General features: G+C 42.5%; 2 protein-coding genes across 3 annotated transcripts in view; one reads left to right on the top strand and one right to left on the bottom strand.

The window, feature by feature from the left end:
* Positions 1–2,573, bottom strand: part of LOC126278933 (decreased expression in renal and prostate cancer protein-like) — a 111,936-nt gene extending 109,363 nt beyond the window's left edge. The window contains exon 1 of the mRNA XM_049979211.1: positions 2,553–2,573. Coding sequence (XP_049835168.1) covers positions 2,553–2,573 — 21 coding nt within the window. The remainder of the gene's footprint in view (positions 1–2,552) is intronic.
* The window catches only part of LOC126278462 (CD151 antigen-like), a 1,693,623-nt gene that overhangs the window by 198,132 nt on the left and 1,473,884 nt on the right, over positions 1–21,607 (top strand). The window lies entirely within an intron of this gene.

Here is a 21,607-nt window from a genome sequence, read left to right as displayed (position 1 = left end):
GCTCTCGGTACTATTACCATTGTTCCTCTGAGGTGAGCCTCCTGGATAGCGCCAGGCAGATCACGCTAGATCTGTACTAATTATCCGCGTGCCGTTGTTAATCCTCTGATGTGGTTCGATAGTAGTGGGCAGGGTAGGTGGATGACTGAGAAACTAATGGTGGAATATTACACCAAGAGGACAACAGGGCTACTCATTTAGTGGTTGCCAAAGCGTTCGTACTCACGGCCCCGATGTTCGTGTGTGTTCTCAGGAATTGTCAGAAGCTGGTACATCTTCTGCCGTATCTTACGACATTGTCTAAATGATTAATAAGATTTTCTTTTCTCTCATAGAATGCAGGAGGTGTTTTGCTAGATATTCTGATATAGACTGTTGACTTAATTGTCCAGTTTTGTGATACGCTCTTCGTGTGCTGACCCAGTGGGCTATAGTTCACTAAAATGTTACACACACAGGAAAGTTGCTTTAATATTGTTCCATAACTCTTTAAAATGTTATGGACGTGTTTTGCCCACTATTTTTATATCAAATGCTGATGTGGTTGTTCAATTTGGTGTTACTTACTTGTGTGGTGAGCCACGGCGGTTGTAGGTCTTAAAATGCTGTTGGAATGGTCTTATGGTAATTTTTAAGTAGCTCGCTAATTTTTTTTGTTCACTTTCAGGATATTTTTGTATAATGAATCATGTGGCTGCGGATCCCAATGAGAGCTATTAAGACTGAACGAATGATTCCATAGTCCTCTGCTCCTCTCTGAATGCCAAAGTAGGGATTTCGCCCGTCGTTCTGTTACAAAAGGTGTCTAGTCTATTTTTGGTATTCAAGGAAAGAGATGAGAGCTCTGTATTTTGATCTGATAAGTTATATTTCATATTTGTGCACTGAATATTTTTCAAACAATAGTCTGCCGGTCGGAGTGGCTGAGCACTTCTACGCGCTACAGCCTGGAACCGCGCTACCGCTACGGTCGCAGGTTCGAATCCTGCCTCAGGCGTGGATGTGTGTGATGTCCTTAGGTTAGTTAGTTTTAAGTAGTTCTAAGTTCTAGGGGACTAATGAGCACAGCAGTCAAGTCCCATAGTGCTCAGAGCCATTTGAACAATTCAAACAATTGTCTTAAATAGTCGATATCTTACTCCACATTACAAGCAATGTCGTTGCCAATACCATTTTGTGAGAGAGAAGTGAGCGTGTCGGGTGTTGGTCTTGCTACTAAGCGGTCTGGAAATTGCTAGCAGAGCACACAGATGAAGATACAGAGGATGCTGAGTTTGTAAATATTTTTTGGTGAGGATTGATTTGAGAGGTTTGATGATTTTCGGGTAATGTTGTCATTGCATTGCTTACCAGCGCATAATTTATAATGTTTGAAAAAACGAAAATTTAGTTGGATTTTTCTTTATTCATATGGGCTAGTTAGTTTGATTGTGCAGGTATGATTAAACAAAGATACCAGTTCATGTGGTTACACTCAGTCATAGTTTTACCGCTCCTTTACCATTCTATTCACTTATTTCATTTATTCCTTTTTATAAAAAGTGATTCTTGTAAAGATCATTGCAGCTGTTAGGAAAACTGTTTCAGTGTAGTTTTTGAGGCTAGCCTCTTTTGAATCATTTAGTAAATGCAATATCTTCCACGTCTCCTCACGAAAATTTGGATTTTCTAATTGTATGTCAGCGCATTGCACTAAACGGAAGACGGTCATTCAGAAAAGGTCCATGTGATTTTAATAGTTGCATGTCCTTGCACTGCACTGCACAAAACTTTATTTCTATTTAGCTTGTTTGCTGAAGCGCTGTTTATCACTTTCAAACTGCAGTTAGTTACCGTTGTCACAGGTAAGCCATGAAAATTTATTAGGACCAGTTTACCATTACAGTCAGGACACAGTTAAATCAGTCACAGTTAGCTTTGCATTTCAAAATTAATATCAGGTTGACTTTAGGTAACGTTCAGTGCAGATCTCACTTACTTTGACAGACGGACTTACTGTTACAGTTCGGTATCACATTTGCGTGTGTATCGTTTAGTGTTCGGAATTTTGTCACTTGGCGTAGGTAAAATCATAGGACATTGTTATAGAAGCATTACAGACATTTACTCTCTCAAAATTCTATATGAAATTTTATGAAGAATTTTTTTATTCTATTAGTTTTGAATTTTGGAACTGTAAGTCACATACTGTGACGTCTAGGACTGTTCACTGCACTGCACTGTACAGGGTACAACTTCATAGTACAGGTTATTTAATGTGCTGTTTTACGTTTTCTGATATTTTTGTAAATGTTAATTCAGATACTGTTGAACAATTCCAGACAGTTTTGTCTACTCTTTTTCTCAGATAGCGTTTTCGTAAATACGTCACTTGCATTGTTCAGGATTAAAACACCAACAAGGATAAATTTTAAGAACAAGAAACCAGTTCAGTTCCGGTTTAGTTCATAGCATAGCATAACACATCATCATAGAAACGTTGAATACAGATTGTGGGGTTGAGCACGTGAGGATCAGGTGATGCCACAGTCTGACATTGAATTCAAACTTACCGATGAGCTATCTCGGCTCATGTTGGATCAGCTCAGCTAATGCCTGTGGAGCATCATTTTTGTCGTCTTCCTGCCCCTATATTACTACAGTAAGCCATTTTTCCGATCAATGTCGCGTAACTGAGAACTTCAGTAGTCTTTTGAGCCTCAGACTCACCTTGAACGTCTAGAGCGTGTATTTTCGTCCTTACTGCATGTGCAATGTGTTCTCGTAGTAATTAAAGGTTGTAAGGCACAACTCTCTACACGGGTGTTTACTTACTTGAATTTATGTTTCTGGGTTCTCAAATCGGTTAAACGCACAAGGGACGTCAGATGCCGGCACAACAAATGCCATAACAATATCGTATGTTGTACTTGATGCCCAGTTTCTGCCATACGCTCGAGTTAAAAAGCGCCGCATTTATTAAACTATTTGGTCTGTTCTTCTTAAGAAAATGGCAGAATCGAATTGCTGAAAGGAGTGCTTTAATCCATAAAATGTATAATGGCGTTTTTCTCCAAGTTTGTATTTAATTGAGTTGCGAAGGAACTTACGTTTCATCTGTGCTTGCAAGCATTTCTTCCTCTTTTTGATTTATAAAGTAACACAAGTTATTTGCAAATTACTTCGTAAAATGTAAACTAACAGGGTCGGAAGTGACAGACTTACTAAAATACTCTAGGCAATTACGCTGTGATCTGAAAAATTTCTTTGGCGATCCCAATGTTTCATCCCCGACTGCGGAGGACATTTTTAAGGGGAGCGATAACTACTGTGAAGTCAACAGACCGAATTCATATTCGGTTTTACAGAGGCTACTCAGCGGCACTGGCCTCTTACTTACGTCCCTGTAATGAGAGAATTTCTCGCCCAGTGAAAAGTCCCAAGAGACTGGAAGCAAACGCAGGTGACTCCTACCTATAAGAAAGGTAAAAGAATTAACCTGCTCAATTACAAACCAATATTCTTAAAATTGGTTTGCTACAGAATTCTTGAAGACATTCTGAGTTGGAAGATAATAAATTTCCCAAATCAACATTGGTCTAGAAAGCATCACTGTTGCTAAACTCAGCCTGCCCTTTTCCCACATGATATCCTACAAATTACGCAAGGACGGCAACAGGAAGTTTCCTTACATCTATATTTTGGGGAAGAGTTTGACACGATGCCCCCTGCAGAAGTTGAAGGTCTGAGCATACGGTTTAGGTTACCAGGTATAAGAGTGGATAGAAGACTGTTAAGTAATAGAAGCCAGTATGTTGTCCTTGACGTAGGGTGTATATCATAGGCAGTCAGTAGTGTCGCAGGGTATTTTTATTTTCTGCATCACTGCTCAAAAGAATTAGGGGAGCATATGTATCAATGTCCGATATATTAAATCTGTTTTGATAAAGGTGGTACCTATTGTCTCACTGCATGGATTGAGACCTTCGCTTTCAATGTAGGCAACAATTCAAATCATTCTACATCTATTGGCTGTGTTCAGTATTACAGCGTCAAGTGACCACTTAGAAGGAAGAGAGTACCGGCGACCCTGTGTTTTATAACGAGGTACACAGATAGCAGTTATCCTTTGTCGACGTCGTATTCAACCAAGCTCATGAAATGCGACATCACAATGAAGAGCAAGTTGTAAAGGCGGCCTGCCTGATCCAATAGAAATGGACTTAGATCGTGTTGCTTCAGATGCCAATGTCTCTCCATGTGCCATTCATAGTCTGTGGACACGCTACAGAGAGACAGATCAGTACGCAAGGCGAGCTGGACGAGGTCTCCGATGTATTACAACCCCACGAGAATGAACAGGTTACGAGAATGGACCTCACGACCCAGACATCCTGTTAGAGTACCCCGCTGGCAACGACAAAATCTTGCCGCTCGCCGTCTGTTCTGCCGTTCCAATGTCAACTGGCAATTTCTTCACAGGTGAAATATGTTGTTGACATACGAGTCGAGATATCATCTCACGCAAAAGAAGGCCGTGATGGTGTGCGAAGATCCGTGGTTGAGACGTACCTGCAAAGTGTTGTCCACAATATCGACAGATCTCCAAGGTTTTGTGATGCTGTGGGGAGGCTTTAGTGCTGACAGCCATACGGATGTTGTCGTTGTCCATGGTCGCCTTACTGCCAAGCAGTACATCGAGAAGATCCTGTTGGGCCATGTGTTGACTGCTGCATGCGGTGGTGGTCCTTAATTCCTTCTAATGGCGCGGCCTATGTAGCGGGCATTACATTGCTTTAATGTACCGGGTCCAATAAACATCCCCGCAAGATGATGTCTTGCGAAGCCTGGACATGTAAGTAATGGAATGGCCGAGTATGCGTATGTGAGACACGCTGGACAGACGTGTTTTCGGTCGTCCTATTCCATCACAGACACTCCTACAACTCTCATAAGGTGTCACTGAAGATTGGGATCGGATACCACAGGGAACCCTCTGTAGACTTACACATAGTATCCCACGTTGATAGGGCATACACGTTACTGAAGCTTTCAACGTCCATTGAAAAACATCGAGGACGACGGGATGAATGATTGTTTCCACTTACTTGGACACCTGGTGGACATTTCAGCTCTTTTTATGTAAGCGATCAATGATGTATTGTTACGATATATTGTGTACTTAATTTTTGGAAGCTAAGTATGTAATGTGGTAACATATCAAGTTCTTCGTTATTGCTCTATGGAGTATGGCAGACACCTAAAGCCATGTTCCCCTAATTCTGTGGGCAAAGTACACATACGTATATGAGCTGACGAACAGGGACTGTAGGCGTGTATAAGATGAGCTAGGGAAAATATCTAAGTTTCTAGTATATTTAACGAATGGCAGCTCGCTGAAAATGTACAGAAACATACGTTAAAGGGGATGAGTAGGGGGAAAAATCCTGTAACGTTCGACATCAGCATTAGTAGGGTGCAGCTTGACACAGTCACATCTGATAAATATCTCGTCGTCGTCGTCGTCGGCTGATACTCGTATCCGAGTTTTTCATTTCTCTCCTGAGATTTACTTTGTTACGGTTCAGGCATGGAAGTGTCGTTGATGGCTTAGCAATCCAGTCCTAGCGTGGAACAGGCGGCCACAGACATTACAGCTGATGGAAGGTGGAGGACATGGCTGAGCCTGGAGGAGTTTACGTCTCCAGCGTTAGTCATTCTCCATTCTTCGACGTTTCAGCTCAAAGTTTTGAAGCGCATTTGAGGTAACTGAGCGCCAGCGACTTCGATCTTCTGCTATTGTGGACCAGTTACTCGGATTGATGTTAAAGTTTTTCAGATTTTTCTTGTACTGTTCCTTATAACGTTTTAGAGGGGCATCTCGTGGCCTTTTACCTGTGCTTACTTCGCTGTACAGCATTTGGCGTGGAAGTCTGTCACTTTCCATCCGCTGGACATGTCCGACTCATCTGAGTTGATGCCCAATGATAAGAGCTTCCATGCCAAACATTTTTGCTTTCTCAAGAACAGCCGTGTTGGATATGAAGTCATCCCATTTCAGGTTCGTGATATATCTTAGCTTCTGTTGGTTGAAGCGTTCTAGTTTCTTCAGATCACAGAAATATAACGTCTAGGTTTCGCAATCATACAGCAGGGTGGAAATGACTACAGCTTTATACACCATCAGTTTGGTGTACCGTGTTTAACATCCATGTGGATGTTAAATATCTAAGCAACGTTGAAGAGTGATATGAAGAGAAATGTGTGCGTCAGATTGGTATTGGCGAAGGGAAATGAACGACTTGGTTTTATTGGTAGGATTTTGATAAAGAATAGCTCATCCATGAAGAAGACGCCACATAGAATGCTAGTGGTCCCATTATAGAGTACTTTTGTAGTGTTTGCGATCTCCAACAGGTCGGATTAAAGAAAGACATCGAAGCAATTCGTAGGGGTGATTTTTACCGGTAGGTTTGGTCAGCACTCAAGTGTTACGGAGATGCTTCGTAATGTCGAATGAGAATCCCCGGAGGGAAGGCTGCCCATATTTCGTAAGGCACCATGACGGAAATTTAGAGAACCGGCATTTGAGGCCGAGTGCGGAATGAGTCTACTGCCACCAAGGCATATTTCGCGTAAGGACCATAAAGATGCGACAAAGTAGATCGCGTGTGAATGTTTTTAGACGATCTTTTTTCCCAATATTTCTATTTGTGAGTGGAACAGGCAGGTAAATGACTAGTAGCGGTATAATGTGCAACGTACTGCGGTTTGCAAGTTATATATATATATATACGCTGAATCGCTACTGATTGTAGTGAAGGTTCTTTTCTGGACAATTTCGTTGTATAGTCAACGAGCAAAAGCTTTCTGAAATGTTACAGTGTTACCTGCGAATGAATTCTTAATACTTATGAAAAGCACCACAAATGCCACGCTTAGGACGTATTTCACTTGTTAAGAGAGGATGACGGAGCATGACTCAGACGAGCAGCTCGCGTGGGCAGCATCTACTGGGGTGGCCCGTTAGTTTGTTTGTTTCTGCACTCCACTTGTTGCTGGCGCGTGGCAGCTCCCGCGCAGCCCACAGGGCTGTCCTTGGCCAACTTCCGTCTCATGCTGACCTTCCGTCCCAAACAACAACCGACTGGTGGCGGGAAAGTGCCACCGTTCAGCCTGAGCTGCGACATGTCATTCTTTTTCGGTTTTCTTTTGTTACTGCCGATATGATCAGGAATACCGTTAGATTACAAATTTCATTTCACACTTCAGATGGAGAACTATTTTTCCTGGTCCCTTAAAGATCATAGTAGTATTCAAGTAAATGCGATATAAAGGTAATGCAGCCACCTTCCACGATTATTTACAGATCAGTACAAAACATGATTGACAACCGAATACTGTTTCGGAGTAATTGCTTCTTGAGCTCGCAACATACTGTATATAATTAGGTTATTACTCCGGAGGTAAAGTAGTTCCTCATTCGGATCTACGTTCTCGGGAGAAACATAACTAGCGTTCTACGGATCTGAGCGTGGAATGTCAGATCCTTTAATCGGGCAGGTAGATTAGATAATTTAAAAAGGGAAATGGATAGGTTAAAGCTCTATATAACGGGAATTAGTGAAGTTCGGTGCCAGGAGGAACAAGACTTCTGATCAGGTGAATACAAGGCTATAACCACAAAATCAAATAGGGTTAATGCGCGAGTAATTTTAATATTGAATAAAACGAAATAGGAGCGCGAGTAAGCTGCTACGAACAGCATAGTGAACGCATTATTCTGGTAAACATAGACTCGAAGTCCACGCCTACCACAGTAGTACAAGTTTATATGCCAACTAGCACCACAGATGATGAAGAGCTCCAAGAAATGTATGATAAGATAAAAGAAATTATTCAGAAAGTGAAGGGAGACGAAAATTTAATGAGCATCGGCGACTGGAATTGGACAGTAGGAAAAGGAAGAGAAGGTAAAGTAGTAGGTGAATATGGAATGGGTGTAAGGAAAGAAAGAGGAAGCCGCCTGGTAGAATTTTGCACAGAGAATAACTTAATCATAGCTAACACTTGGTTTATGAATCATGAAAGAAGGTTCTATACTTGGAAGAGGCCTGGAGACAATGGAAGGTTTGAGATCCATTAGATAATGGTAAGACAGATATTAGGAACCAGGTTTTAAATTGTAAGATACTTCCAGGGGCAGATGTAGACTCTGACCACAATCTGTTGGTTATGAACTGTAGATTAAAACTGAAGAAACTACAAAAAGGCGGGAATTCAAGGACATGCAACCTGGATAAACTGAAAGAACTAGAGGTTGCAGAGAGTTTCAGAGAGAGCATTAGGGAAGATTGACAAGAATGGTGGAAAGAAATACAGTAGAAGAGTGGGTAGCTTTGAGAAATGAAATAGTGAAGGCAGTGGAGGCTCAAATAGGTAAAAAGGGGAGGGCTAGTAGAAATTCTTGGGTAAGAGAAGAGATATTGAATTTAACTGATGAAAGGAGAAAATATAAAAATGCAGTAAATAAAGCGGGCGAAAAGGAACACAAACATCTCCAAAATGAGATCGACAGGAAGTGCAAAATGGCTAAGCAGGGATGGATAGCGGATAAACGTAAGGATGTAGAGGGATGTATCACTAGGGGTAAGATGGATACTGCCTACAGGAAAATTAGAGACCTTGGTAGAAAAGAGAACCACTTCCATGAATATCAAGTGGCCAAGTGGAGAACCAGTTCTGAATAATGAAGAGAAAGCAGAAAGGTGGAAGGTGTATATGGAGGGTCTAACCAATGGCGATGTACTTCAGGGGATTATTATGGAAATGGAAGAGGACGTAGATGAAGATGAAATGGGGAAATATGATACTGCGTGAAGAGTTTGACAGAGCACTGAAAGACCTAAGTTGAAACAATGCTCGGGAGTAGACAACATTCTGGTAGAACTACTGATAGCCTTGGCAGTGCCAGCCCTGACAAGATCTGAGACAGGCGAAACATCCTCAGACTTAAAGAAGAATATAATAATTCCAATGCCAAACAAGGCAAGTGTTCATGAAAATTACTAAACCATCAGTTTAATAAGACACGGCTGCAAAATACTAACACGAATTCTTTACAGAGTTGTGGCAAAACGGTCACAAACGGACCTCGGGGAAATTCAGTTTGGATTCCGTAGAAATGTTAGAACAAATGAGGTAATACTGACCTTACGTCATATCTTGGAAGATAAAGGAAAGGCAAAACTACGTTTCCATCATTTTTGGACTTAGAGAAAGCTTTGACAATTTAGACTGAAATTTCCTCTTTGAAATTCTGTAGGTGGCAGGCGTCAAATAAAATGACCAAAAGGCTATTTACAATTTATACAGAAACCAGGTGGCACTTACAAGAGTCGATGGGCAGGAAGGGGAAGCAATGGTTGACAAGGAAATGGGACAGGGTTGTAGCCTATCTCCGATGTTATTCAGTCTGTATATTGAGCAAGCAGTAAAGGAAACAAAAAAATATCTGGAGTAGGAATTGAAACCCGCGGAGAAGAAACGAAAACTTTGAGGTTTGCTGATGACATTGTAATTCTGTCAGAGACAGCAAAGGCTCTGGAAGAGCAGTTGAACGGAATGGACAGTGTCTTGGTAGGAAGATATAAGATGAACATCAATAAAAGCAAAACGAGGATAATGAAATGAAATGTAGTCAAATTAAATCAGATGATAGTGAGGCAATTACATTAGGCAATGGAACACTCAGTCATAGATGAGTTTTGCTATTTAGGTGCAAAGTAACTGATGAAGGTCGAAGTAAAGAGGATATAAATTGTAGACTGGCTATGGCAAGGAAAACGTTTCTGAAGAAGAGAAACTTGTTAACATAGTCTCGATTTAAATGCCAGAAAGTCATTTCTGAAAGTATTTGTATGGAGTGTAGCCATGTATGGAAGTGAAACATGGACGATAAATTGTTTAGACAAGAAGAGAATAGAAGCTTGCTACTGAAGAATGCTGAAGATCAGATGGGTAGATCACGTATCTAATGAGGAGGTACATCTACTACATCTACATCCGTACTCCGCAAGCCACCTGACGGTGTGTGGCGGAGGGTACCCTGAGTACCTCTATCGGTTCTCCCTTCTATTCCAGTCTCGTATTGTACGTGGAAAGGAGGACTGTCGGTATGCTTCTGTGTGGGCTCTAATCTCTCTGATTTTATCCTCATGGTCTCTTCGCGAGATATACGTAGGAGGGAGCAATATACTGCTTGACTCTTCGGTGAAGGTATGTTCTCGAAACTTCAACAAAAGCCCGTACCGAGCTACAGAGCGTCTCTCCTGCAGAGTCTTCCACTGGAGTTTATCTATCATCTCCGTAACGCTTTCGCAATTACTAAATGATCCTGTAACGAAGCGCGCTGCTCTCCGTTGGATCTTCTCTATCTCTTCTATCAACCCTACCTGGTGCGGATCCCACACTGCTGAGCAGTATTCAAGCATTGGGCGAACAAGCGTACTGTAACCTACTTCCTTTGTTGTCGGATTGCATTTCCTTAGGATTCTTCCAATGAATCTCAGTCTGGCATCTGCTTTACCGACGATCAACTTTATATGATCATTCCATTTTAAATCACTCCTAATGCGTACTCCCAGATAATTTATGGAATTAACTGCTTCCAGTTGCTGACCTGCTATTTTGTAGCTAAATGATAAGGGACCTATCTTTCTATGTATTCGCATCACATTACACTTCGCTACATTGAGATTCAATTGCCATTCCGTGCACCATGCGTCAATTCGCTGCAGATCCTCCTGCATTTCAGTACAATTTTCCATTGTTGCAACCTCTCGATACACCACAGCATCATCTGCAAAAAGCCTCAGTGAACTTCCGATGTCATCCACCAGGTCATTTATGTATATTGTGAATAGCAACGGTCCTATGACACTCCCCTGCGGCACACCTGAAATCACTCTTACTTCGGAAGACTTCTCTCCATTGAGAATGACGTGCTGCGTTCTGTTATCTAGGAACTCCTCAATCCAATCACACAATTGATCTGATAGTCCGTATGCTCTTACTTTGTTCATTAAACGACTATGGGGAACTGTGTCAAACGCCTTGCGGAAGTCAAGAAACACGGCATCTACCTGTGAACCCGTGTCTAAGGCCCTCTGAGTCTCGTGGACGAATAGCGCGAGCTGGGTTTCACACGATCGTCTTTTTCGAAACCCATGCTGATTCCTACAGAGTAGATTTCTAGTCTCCAGAAAAGACATTATACTCGAACATAATACGTGTTCCAAAATTCTACAACTGATCGACGTTAGAGATATAGGTCTATAGTTCTGCACATCTGTTCGACGTCCCTTCTTGAGAACGGGGATGACCTGTGCCCTTTTCCAATCCTTTGGAACGCTTCGCTCTTCTAGAGACCTACGGTACACCGCTGCAAGAAGGGGGGCAAGTTCCTTCGCGTACTCTGTGTAAAATCGAACTGGTATCCCATCAGGACCAGCGGCCTTTCCTCTTTTGAGCGATTTTAATTGTTTCTCTATCCCTCTGTCGTCTACTTCGATATCTACCATTTTGTCAACTGTGCGACAATCTAGAGAAGGAAGCACAGTGCAGTCTTCCTCTGTGAAACAGCTTTGGAAGAAGACATTTAGTAATTCGGCCTTTAGTCTGTCATCCTCTGTTTCAGTACCATTTTGGTCACAGAGTGTCTGGACATTTTGTTTTGATCCACCTACCGCTTTGACATAGGACCAAAATTTCTTAGGATTTTCTGCCAAGTCAGTACATAGAACGTTACTTTCGAATTCATTGAAAGCCTCTCGCATAGCCCTCCTCACACTACATTTCGCTTCGCGTAATTTTTGTTTGTCTGCAAGGCTTTGGCTATGTTTATGTTTGCTGTGAAGTTCCCTTTGCTTCCGCAGCAGTTTTCTAACTCGGTTGTTGTACCACGGTGGCTCTTTTCCATCTCTTACGATCTTGCTTGGCACATACTCATCTAACGCATATTGTACCATGGTTTTGAACTTTGTCCACTGATCCTCAACACTATCTGCACTTGAGACAAAACTTTTGTGTTGAGCCGTCAGGTACTCTGTAATCTGCTTTTTGTCACTTTTGCTAAACAGAAAAATCTTCCTACCTTTTTTAATATTTCTATTTACGGCTGAAATCATCGACGCAGTAACCGCTTTATGATCGCTGATTCCCTGTTCTGCATTAACTGATTCAAATAGTTCGGGTCTGTTTGTCACCAGAAGGTCTAATATATTATCGCCACGAGTCGGTTTTCTGTTTAACTGCTCAAGGTAGTTTTCAGATAAAGCACCTAAAAATATTTCACTGGATTCTTTGTCCCTGCCACCCGTTATGAACGTTTGAGTCTCCCAGTCTATATCCGGCAAATTAAAATCTCCACCCAGAACCATAACATGGTGGGGAAATCTACTCGAAATATTTTCCAAATTATTCTTCAGGTGCTGAGCCACAACAGCTGCTGAGCCCGGAGGCCTATAGAGACATCCAATTACCATGTCTGAGCCTGCTTTAACCGTGACCTTCACCCAAATCATTTCACAATTCGAATCTCCGTCAATTTCCTTCGATACTATTGCACTTCTTATCGCTATAAACACGCCTCCCCCTTCACTGTCCAGCCTATCTCTGCGGTATACATTCCAATCAGAGTTCAGGATTTCATTACTGTTTACGTCTGGTTTCAGCCAACTTTCTGTTCCTAGTACTATATGGGCGTTGTGACCGTTTATTAATGAGAGCAGTTCTGGGACCTTTCTATAGACGCTTCTGCAGTTTACTATTATCACATTAATATTGTTATTCCTTGTTGCATTTTGCCTACTCCTGCCTTGCCGCGTCTCAGGAGGCGTCTTGTCGGGCCTAGGGAGGGAATTCTCTAACCTAAAAAAACCCCATGTGCACTCCACACGTACTCCGCTACCCTCGTAGCCGCTTCCGGCGTGTAGTGCACGCCTGACCTATTCAGGGGGACCCTACATTTCTCCACCCGATAGCGGAGGTCGAGAAATTTGCACCCCAGCTCTCCGCAGAATCGTCTGAGCCTCTGGTTTAAGCCTTCCACTCGGCTCCAAACCAGAGGACCGCGATCGGTTCTCGGAACGATACTACAAATAGTTAGCTCTGATTCCACCCCGCGAGCGAGGCTTTCCACCTTCACCAACTCCGCCAACCGCCTGTACGAACTGAGGATGACCTCAGTACTGAATAGAATTGGAGAGAACAGAAATTTGTGGCACAACTTGACTAGAAGAAGGGATCGGTTGGTAGGACATGTTCTGAGGCATCAAGGGATCATATATTTAGTATTGGAGGGAAGGGCTGAGGGTAAAAATCTAGGAGGGAGACCAAGGAATGAATACACGAAACAGATTCAGAAGGATGTAGGTTGCAGTAGTTATTCGGAAATGAAGAAGCTTGTACAGGATAGAGTAGCATTGAGAGCTGCATCAAACCAGTCTCTGGACTGAAGACTACACCACCACCACCAACAACAACAACAACAACGTAATTTGGTACTTACCTAGACCAACATTTTCTTTTGGCAGCGCCGCGTCGGGTGCCACGCGGTCTGAGGCGCCTTGCCACGTTTCGCGCGGCTCGCCCCGTCGGAGGTACGATCCTCCCTCTGGCACGGGTGCGTGTGTTGTCCTTAGCGTAAGTTAGCTTAAGTCAGATTAAGCAGTGTGTAAAGTTAGGGACCGTTGATCTCAGCAGTTTGCACCCATAGGAACTTACCACCACCATATCTTCCGACAGAGCAAATAAATTTGGTTAAACCTTTTGGTGCTGCAATCGGTTGATGGCAGACGTTGCTTTGAGGAATAATAATGCGTCTCTAGTACGTTAGTTGAATTAACGTGATTGCACTCATGCTAGTGTTAGAGGATTAGATGGGACGATTACGAGGATAATAGGTCGTAGTTTAGCCATGAGATGGCTAGTGCAGTTACTTGGCGGCAACATAACCCGTCCCCTGGCATTTCAGCGTAGGTGTGTGTTTGGTACGGTAATATTTGAAGGTGTATGTTGTACCGGTAAGTCGGAATTTTTGCATGAGGGGATATATCGTGTACAAACTGACGCCTCTGGCAGCAGACACAATGTATCTTTCCTTTTACTGGTTTCATGTTTGAAAGTTCGCCTGACTCTCCCTATTAGGAAACGTGTGACACCCTTATGCCTGGACCACTGCAGGTTTGTACTGTGGTTTATGGAATGTGGAGTCGTTAATACACTGTGCAAAATAATTAAAAGGTCACTTTTTCGTAACGTGTCTCACATTGCGACGTAGGAGCTGTAAATTTGGCTCAAAGATGCATAAACGTTCACCTGTAACAGCACAAAATCATGGCGCCCTTGACATCATCCTCTGATTCCACAACTTTTCAAACAGCAAGGTGCTGACACACGCGGAAAAGGTAGTTCATGTGAGGTGTAAGGAGAGTTAAGGACGTCACATTGGCACGTAATTTGACCACAATTCTGCTCGTCGCCACCATGAAAATGTCACGCGGGGGGATGTTTGTCATAGCCCATCTTAACCACCTTTCACACCATCTTCTGTCGCCTCTGCCATGGAGATCAGAACCGTGACACCCGGCGTTGAAATCACGCCTTTTTTTACGAGTGGCCGAGGAAAGCTTTTCAGACACACTCAGTATATACACGAAAAGGCCTGACGGTGTGGCACAAAGGGCGCCAATGAAAGCACCCGTTTGGAGTGCAGCGCCACTGCAGTTTTTGCTCTGCTTGGCACATGCGAAGTGTAATGGGTGTCGAAATGGTTGCCTGTCGCAAAGGTCACTAGAAATCAATGATCTGCTCTCTCTGTACACGTACGTTTTAAAAGTGTTCGACAAAGGTGCGTAGGTGTGACTCAGGGTGTTGCCTAACTGGAGAGTCTTAGAGGGACTCCTGGCCGTTTATTCACGCATGTATCAATGTCGTACCACCTCCCTCCCCGACCCCCGTGATCACGCCAAAGGACGGCTCGAAACACGAGGGCTAAAGAAGAATGAACACCCTTCGCTGCTGCCGATCACGTTCAGATTTCGTCAAATGGTTTTGGATGGTTGCTAGAGGTTCCACCCTGTATACCAGGGCAAAAATTTCCGTCGCCCTACACTCCAAAGGGGTGCAGGCATATTCAATGGGGTTGCTGGCACATACTGTCCTTACAGAAGGGGTGAATTAAACGGGGACTGTCAACAGCGGCAGAGGTTGTTAAGCACGTGGCCCTGTTGGTCGTCGCACTGTGAAATGTCGTTTTCGACCAAAACATGTGTGGGAATCAGTGCCCCAAGGGCAGGAACGGTTTAATTGACGCTCTTAGTGACACACCTTCAGGCCTTTTCGTGTCGATGCGGAAAGGCGGTGTGTCTGAAATGTTTTCCTCGGCCACTCATAAGACAATGGCGTGATTTCAGCGCTGGGCGTCGCGGTTCTGACTTCCATCCCAGAGGCGTCAAAAGAATGTGTGAAGTGTGGCTAAGGAAGGCTGTGATGACCGTGCCGTCGTGTGACAATGTCTTGGTGGCGTAGGGCAGAATTGTGGTGAAGTTTGGTGCGAATGCCAGATCATTAACCAGCCTTACACCTCATATGAACTTCTGAGCTCTGGCCTTTTTTCGCAAGTGTCGACACCTGCTGTTTGAAGCGCCGCAAAGTCAGAGGGTGAAGTCTCGTGGCGCCACGCATTTGTCCTGTAACAGAGGAAGGTCGTAGGCACCTTTCAGCTAAATTTAAAAATTCTGTTTCGCAATGGGAGACGATTACGGAGTTTCGAAAAAATGACTCTTCCATTGTGTTTCACAGTGTAGTTAATCTTTAGATTTTATTTGCGGTGGTTACACTGTTTCATGTACGGGGATATAACGTGTCTTTAATTAGGCCCTGCTCGTCGAGAGATTTTCCGTCCGGCGTAGAATTAGAAGAGATGATTTTTCTGCTTATGTGCCATGTAGCAGAAAATCACGACATTAACCCTGGTAGTGGATTCGTTTGGACATTCTTTACGTATATATGTTATTTGTTTTAAAATATTAATACAAGATCTGTTCCGTTTTATTGCGTTTTACAATCGTCAAAGTTTTGTTGTAATTTTTCAGATTCAACTGAAGATACGACTGTCGTCTGTAAACCTGTTTATGCTTTCCTTCTCCTGAAAAATAAAAATTTATTTCATCTCTAAAAGATTATATCAGTCACGAACTTAATCGTAATTTCCGGTTTTCCTTTAATATAAATAATTACATATATATTTATTCAAACATATTGTAGCATATGGACTTAGTTTTACGCTATTTAAAGAAATGTGCCATTTGTTTATAAGAGATAGCACTCGTCGTCCGAATACAAGTATTGTTGAGGTGTTGCCCATTGGTCTATGATAGCCCTCTGTTGTCGATATGACAGAAAGTGCTCATTGTGTTCGCCACTCATTCTTATATAGCCTTCATTCCTTCTTTCAAAAGAATCACAAGCTTGTATGAAGACACTTGCTTTCAGATATGGACATATGCATGGGAGACACGCTTCTGTATCGAATACACTATGTCAGTGGGTGTGCAACGCAAATAATCCGTTCGAATGTCCACATAGAAATCTAATGGATTAAGATCACTTGAAAGGTGAGGTCATTCTTTTGAACCTCCTCTACCATTCCATCGCTTATTAAATGTTTTTGTTACAGTGTTAGATGGAATGTGTAAATTTTGTACGTTGTAAATCAGCAAGGGTAACGTTCTCCAAAAGCAGTACTAAAGCAGTACATAGAAATTTATCTAGTTTCTACATCTGCAAAGGGCATGACAATGCCATGATGCCGTCACTGTCTATACAGATGTAACTGTACTAGCCGATGGTGGCTCGCATATGAAGCTGTGGAGCTGAACGCCGTATGGGAAATGAAACTCGACCTGAGAGTCGGTCTACAGGGAGCAGCTAGTCCGAACACGGCACAGGGACAAACACGGAGAAAAACAAAAGAGCGACCAGCGCTACTGACTGAACAACGAAGCACCAGGAAACAGAGGGCGGCGCAAGGTGAATGCGAAGCGCAACGTACCGACCGAGTGGTCGTAACTGACGGAGGTCCGCCGTGGGTGTTACCATCGTATGGCAGCGGAACGTAGTACATACTCTAAAGCGTTAATGCGGAACCTATGACCGCTGAAAAAAAAAGCTAGTCACAGTTTTGGTCACCAGGTGCATGTCTGGCGCGGTACACTGTTGCCATGACGGTTGACATCCACGGAGTCATTTGAATATGACAAGCCATAACGTGAGTGAACAATATGGCTATTGAGAAGAGAGATCGTGAGCTCACAGTGATACTATTTTATGCGAACGGCAGCAATTACGGTATTGAATTGAGAAAGTGTTGTGGGGCGGCGTACAGAATTATAATTGAATAATGATAAATGTGGAAAGTCTTTCCCGGCCGATTCACCATATGTGGGGTGGCGTATGGAAGTATTGTTATTGTTAGAAATAAATGAATGTAATGTGGAAATGTCTTTTCCGACGATGCACCATATGTGGGGCGGCGGGTGGAATTTTGTTGTTATTAAAATGTTCCTATGATTTATTTAATGCTGTTGTTTGCCGTTCTCAACACTGCTAGAAAGTGATTAACAAAAGGTGAAGCTTGTAAGTAGAATTCCTAGTGCCCACTTCAATTGAGAAATACACTTGTAGCCAGAGCTTATAGCTCTGAGGAATTAGGAGATTGTCTGGGATTCATCATCAAAAAACGATTCTTTCAAAATGTTCACTATATTCTGAAAGTCACAGACCAAAAAGAATCCACACAATCCAACTACCAGAGCAGTTCAGTGTCTAATGCCCTGATGCAACTACAACTGTTCAAATTAAATGTTTAAGTGAATGCTCGCCATTATTTGATGATAATGTTCATCAAACGCCACGCTAAATGTCTGTCCCGCGGCGGCACGTGAAAATACGACATACGCGGACTGAAGATAGATCATTAAAGTCATCCCAGAATTAACACTTCACTCGAAAACGATTTCATGGTTACGCGTATCCCGAGTAACTTATTACGGCATCCGAGGCTGTTTATAGCAATGATACCGACGCGACGCGTCGCGACTCCCGGGACAGATGGTGCGTTAATCAGCGTCTGGAGACGAGGCATTGGTTGATCTTGATTGATTCCGAAGTGCCACTGGGCTGTGCCCGTCTGACTTCAAGTTGTGCGCTAGGGGGTTTGGTGAAATGAGGGTTTGGTTTGTGTGCGTGTTTTTGTGTATATGTTTGTTGTGTGAATTAAGAGACGCAGCGTTCTTATATATAAAGCCGCGGTGCGGACGGCTAAGGGAGCGCCTGATTAAATCGGCTCTCCCGACTAGCCGCTAGGCTAGTAATGCACCGTTTTGTTATTAAATAAATCATTGCTTCCTTTGCTGATGGCCAATGAAGCTCTCAATTTTAATGTGCAATCAGCACACAGGTAAGTAATCATAATAAAAGTCTGACGTGGCTGAATCCAATATTTTGGGCGAGAGAATTAATTTAGTTACACTACACGCAGTAGACGAGCTCTGAACTTGCCCTTTGGAGATACGCTATCGCTATAGTTTTGTAGTTGTTCAGTTGAAACTTCTCATATCTTTATGACTGTAGCGGATCTCCCTTCTACTTAAATTTAAACATCCTAGCTTTATTTATTCACCTACTTAGCCGGCCGCGGTGGTCTAGCGGTTCTAGACGCTCAGTCCGGAACCGCGCGACTGCTACGGTCGCAGGTTCGAATCCTACCTCGGGCATGGATGTGTGTTATGTCCTTAGGTTAGTTAGGTTTAAGTAGTTCTAAGTTCTAGGGGACTGATGACCACAGATGTGAAGTCCCATAGTGCTCAGAGCAATTGTTTTCACCTACATAATCTATCTTGCTTCCTTAATTTTTAAGACTAAAACCAGAAAATCATAAATTTCCGCTAAAATTTTAATTTATGAGATCCAGAATACTGTTTCTACTAAATTATTATGCAAGGGGAACCTAAATATAAATTTTTGAGTTTATAGCTCTTTCCTGTTGCGCCAATGATTTTTACAGAAAAAGGTCTAAATTTCGAAAGTGGTAAAAGTTATTGAACTGATATTCAACACACAATGATATAGTATTACTCCTGACATGATAGCAACATTTCAGGTTCTTTACTTAATTTTTAAAGTATTGCGCAACATTTATGACGTCAGAGCAAGTTACAGCGGACTGGTTGGCACACGATGGAAAGACTGATGTGAATTTTATACGGCGTGAGTAGGCTGCTTCCCTACAGTGTCGTTGACTGAAAGATCTGAATAGCTCCCCGATGTTGTTATGTAGCTCAAAGACGATGGTGATGAAATTCGAAAACAAAGGTGAATTTGGTGTGGCAGCTGAAGGAGGAAGGCGTCCTATCCTGTTCGTGTAACTGACCATGCACCGTATGTCACGTATAATGCTAATGCTCGTGCACTATTACGAGAATTGTTCATCCCAAGGTCAACAGTATGGTAAGTTTTTTCGGTCTATTGTACTCTGGTGCCTGAACAAATCCAGAAGGGGCAGCAACTGAAACCCCCGAGATCGGCAGCAATGTTAAGAATTTGCTCCTCGGTTTCTAGCACTGATCGAAGTTGGTAGCATGTGGCTGGGCAATATTCTGTGAAGTGACGAGATACATTTTACTCGACAGGGTGCAGTGAATACACATAACTGCCGTATTTGGGGTACTGTTAAACCGCCTGTTGTACACGAAGATAACACCTCGAGCACGATTCTCGCTCTCCATGCCCATGTTGTAGTTCCATGACGAGGGAACCTCCATAACCCAGAGAAACTGCCCGCACAAAGGGAAAGAGACACTCATAAGCATGAGAGTTAGTCTTATCCCGACAGCCGCAGACACAACTAAATAACGAGAGGATCCCACCAAAGGTAAAAAAAAAAAAAAACGGAATAGCATTGCAGTTGGTGGAGCTTGTGCAGTACGCATTTCTGCCGCTAGGCGTTGCACTGTATCTCCTGGAGTGGTCATTAACTTGAAATGTATAAGTGCCATGTGGTGATAGCTATTGTATGAATAACTGGCGGTGGCACCAAAGAGTAATCAAATGCGTTGTTTTGCAATATATTCCATGGACATTCGAGATTCTGTGACTGAACTCTTTTTTTTCTTCTTCTTCTTCTTCTTCTTTTCTTCTGGTCTTGGATTCGAAGAGGAAAGAACGATTGTCTGAGGTTCATCTTGCTGTAGCAGTTTATGTAAGTTGTAAACGAAACTAAAATATAGTTGTTCATGACTCGAAACTTGTGTACAGTACGCAATAATTTGTAAAACTTGTAAACCTAAATCTTGCTTGTCCTTAGTAGAGGTGGCCTTAAAAGAAAATTGACAATTGTTAGGCGCCACAGTAGAAAATAATTAGTAATCTTCTTTTAGCTCATCTTAAAGACGTGGCGCCGGTTAGGACACTAAAGTTTCTTTCAGATTCCACGAGCTATGCGGTCGCTACGAATAATTTCATTTTAGATTTTCTTAAGGTTGCGCGATAAAATCCCAGACAGAAAAGCCTGTTAACAGGATTCTAGTTCTAGTATAAGATTTCATCAGCAAAAGATTATGCTTGTTGACTTATATTGGTATTCGAGACGGAACCATGATCTGAATTTAAGGGTTTTATTTCTTCACAATGAACTGACCTAAGGAATATTATCTGGTGCTATAAGCACATGAGTTTTAACTGTACTTTCTATATATGTTGAGGAATATCTGTGATGATTCAAGAGAGAGACGATTGATTATTTATAATCGCGTAACCACCCTGAGCTAGTTTGCTGATTGCTTATACGCGTCGGACTAAATTAAATTAGATTACACTCTTCATAGTATTATTAGAGTTATTTCTCTTTCGTTTTGACGTCACTTTATTAAAAGCTATCAAAGCATATATAAATATTTATTAAATTACATTACAGCGTGCGTAGAGCAACTGATTTCCAGTTCAGTGCCGCCTGTATTGTCGACTTCTTCTGTTCATTTGCAGCGATTGTTTTTGCTAACACTGTTTTGTTCTTGTTTCGTTTTTTTATGATGGAAAGTTTAAGTGAACAACGCGCAGCTGTGAAATATATTTTTATACGCGGCAAAAAAGCTGTTGAAACAGTTATAATGTTGAAAACAGCTTACCGAGGTGACGCTGAGGGTAAACCTCAAGTGTTCAAGTGCTTTGCTAGATTTGAAAATGGCGACATGTCGGTTGATGACAAACCTCCTTCTGTAAGTCCATCAACTGCCCGAATCGACGAAAATATAGAAAGAAATTGAGAACTTGTGCTCACAGACCGTCGACAGACAATTGGTGAACTGTCAGAGATTAGTGGGTTCTCTTGGAGCTCGGTTCACCGAATTTTAAGGGGAGATTAGGGAATGAAAACCGTTGATGCCAAGTTTGTTCCTCGGGTTCTAACATTCTGCGTGGTGTCTGTCTGTTCTATATCGTGTCTCCCTACCACTTTCGCGCAACGACGCTCTGAGCGTGTTTTTTAGGGAATTGACTAGTTTGAACC

Source organism: Schistocerca gregaria, chromosome 6 (genome assembly GCF_023897955.1).
Source record: "Schistocerca gregaria isolate iqSchGreg1 chromosome 6, iqSchGreg1.2, whole genome shotgun sequence".
NCBI lineage: Eukaryota > Metazoa > Arthropoda > Insecta > Orthoptera > Acrididae > Schistocerca > Schistocerca gregaria.
Note: the sequence above shows the minus strand (reverse complement) of the source record. Positions and strands in the feature narration are given on the sequence as shown.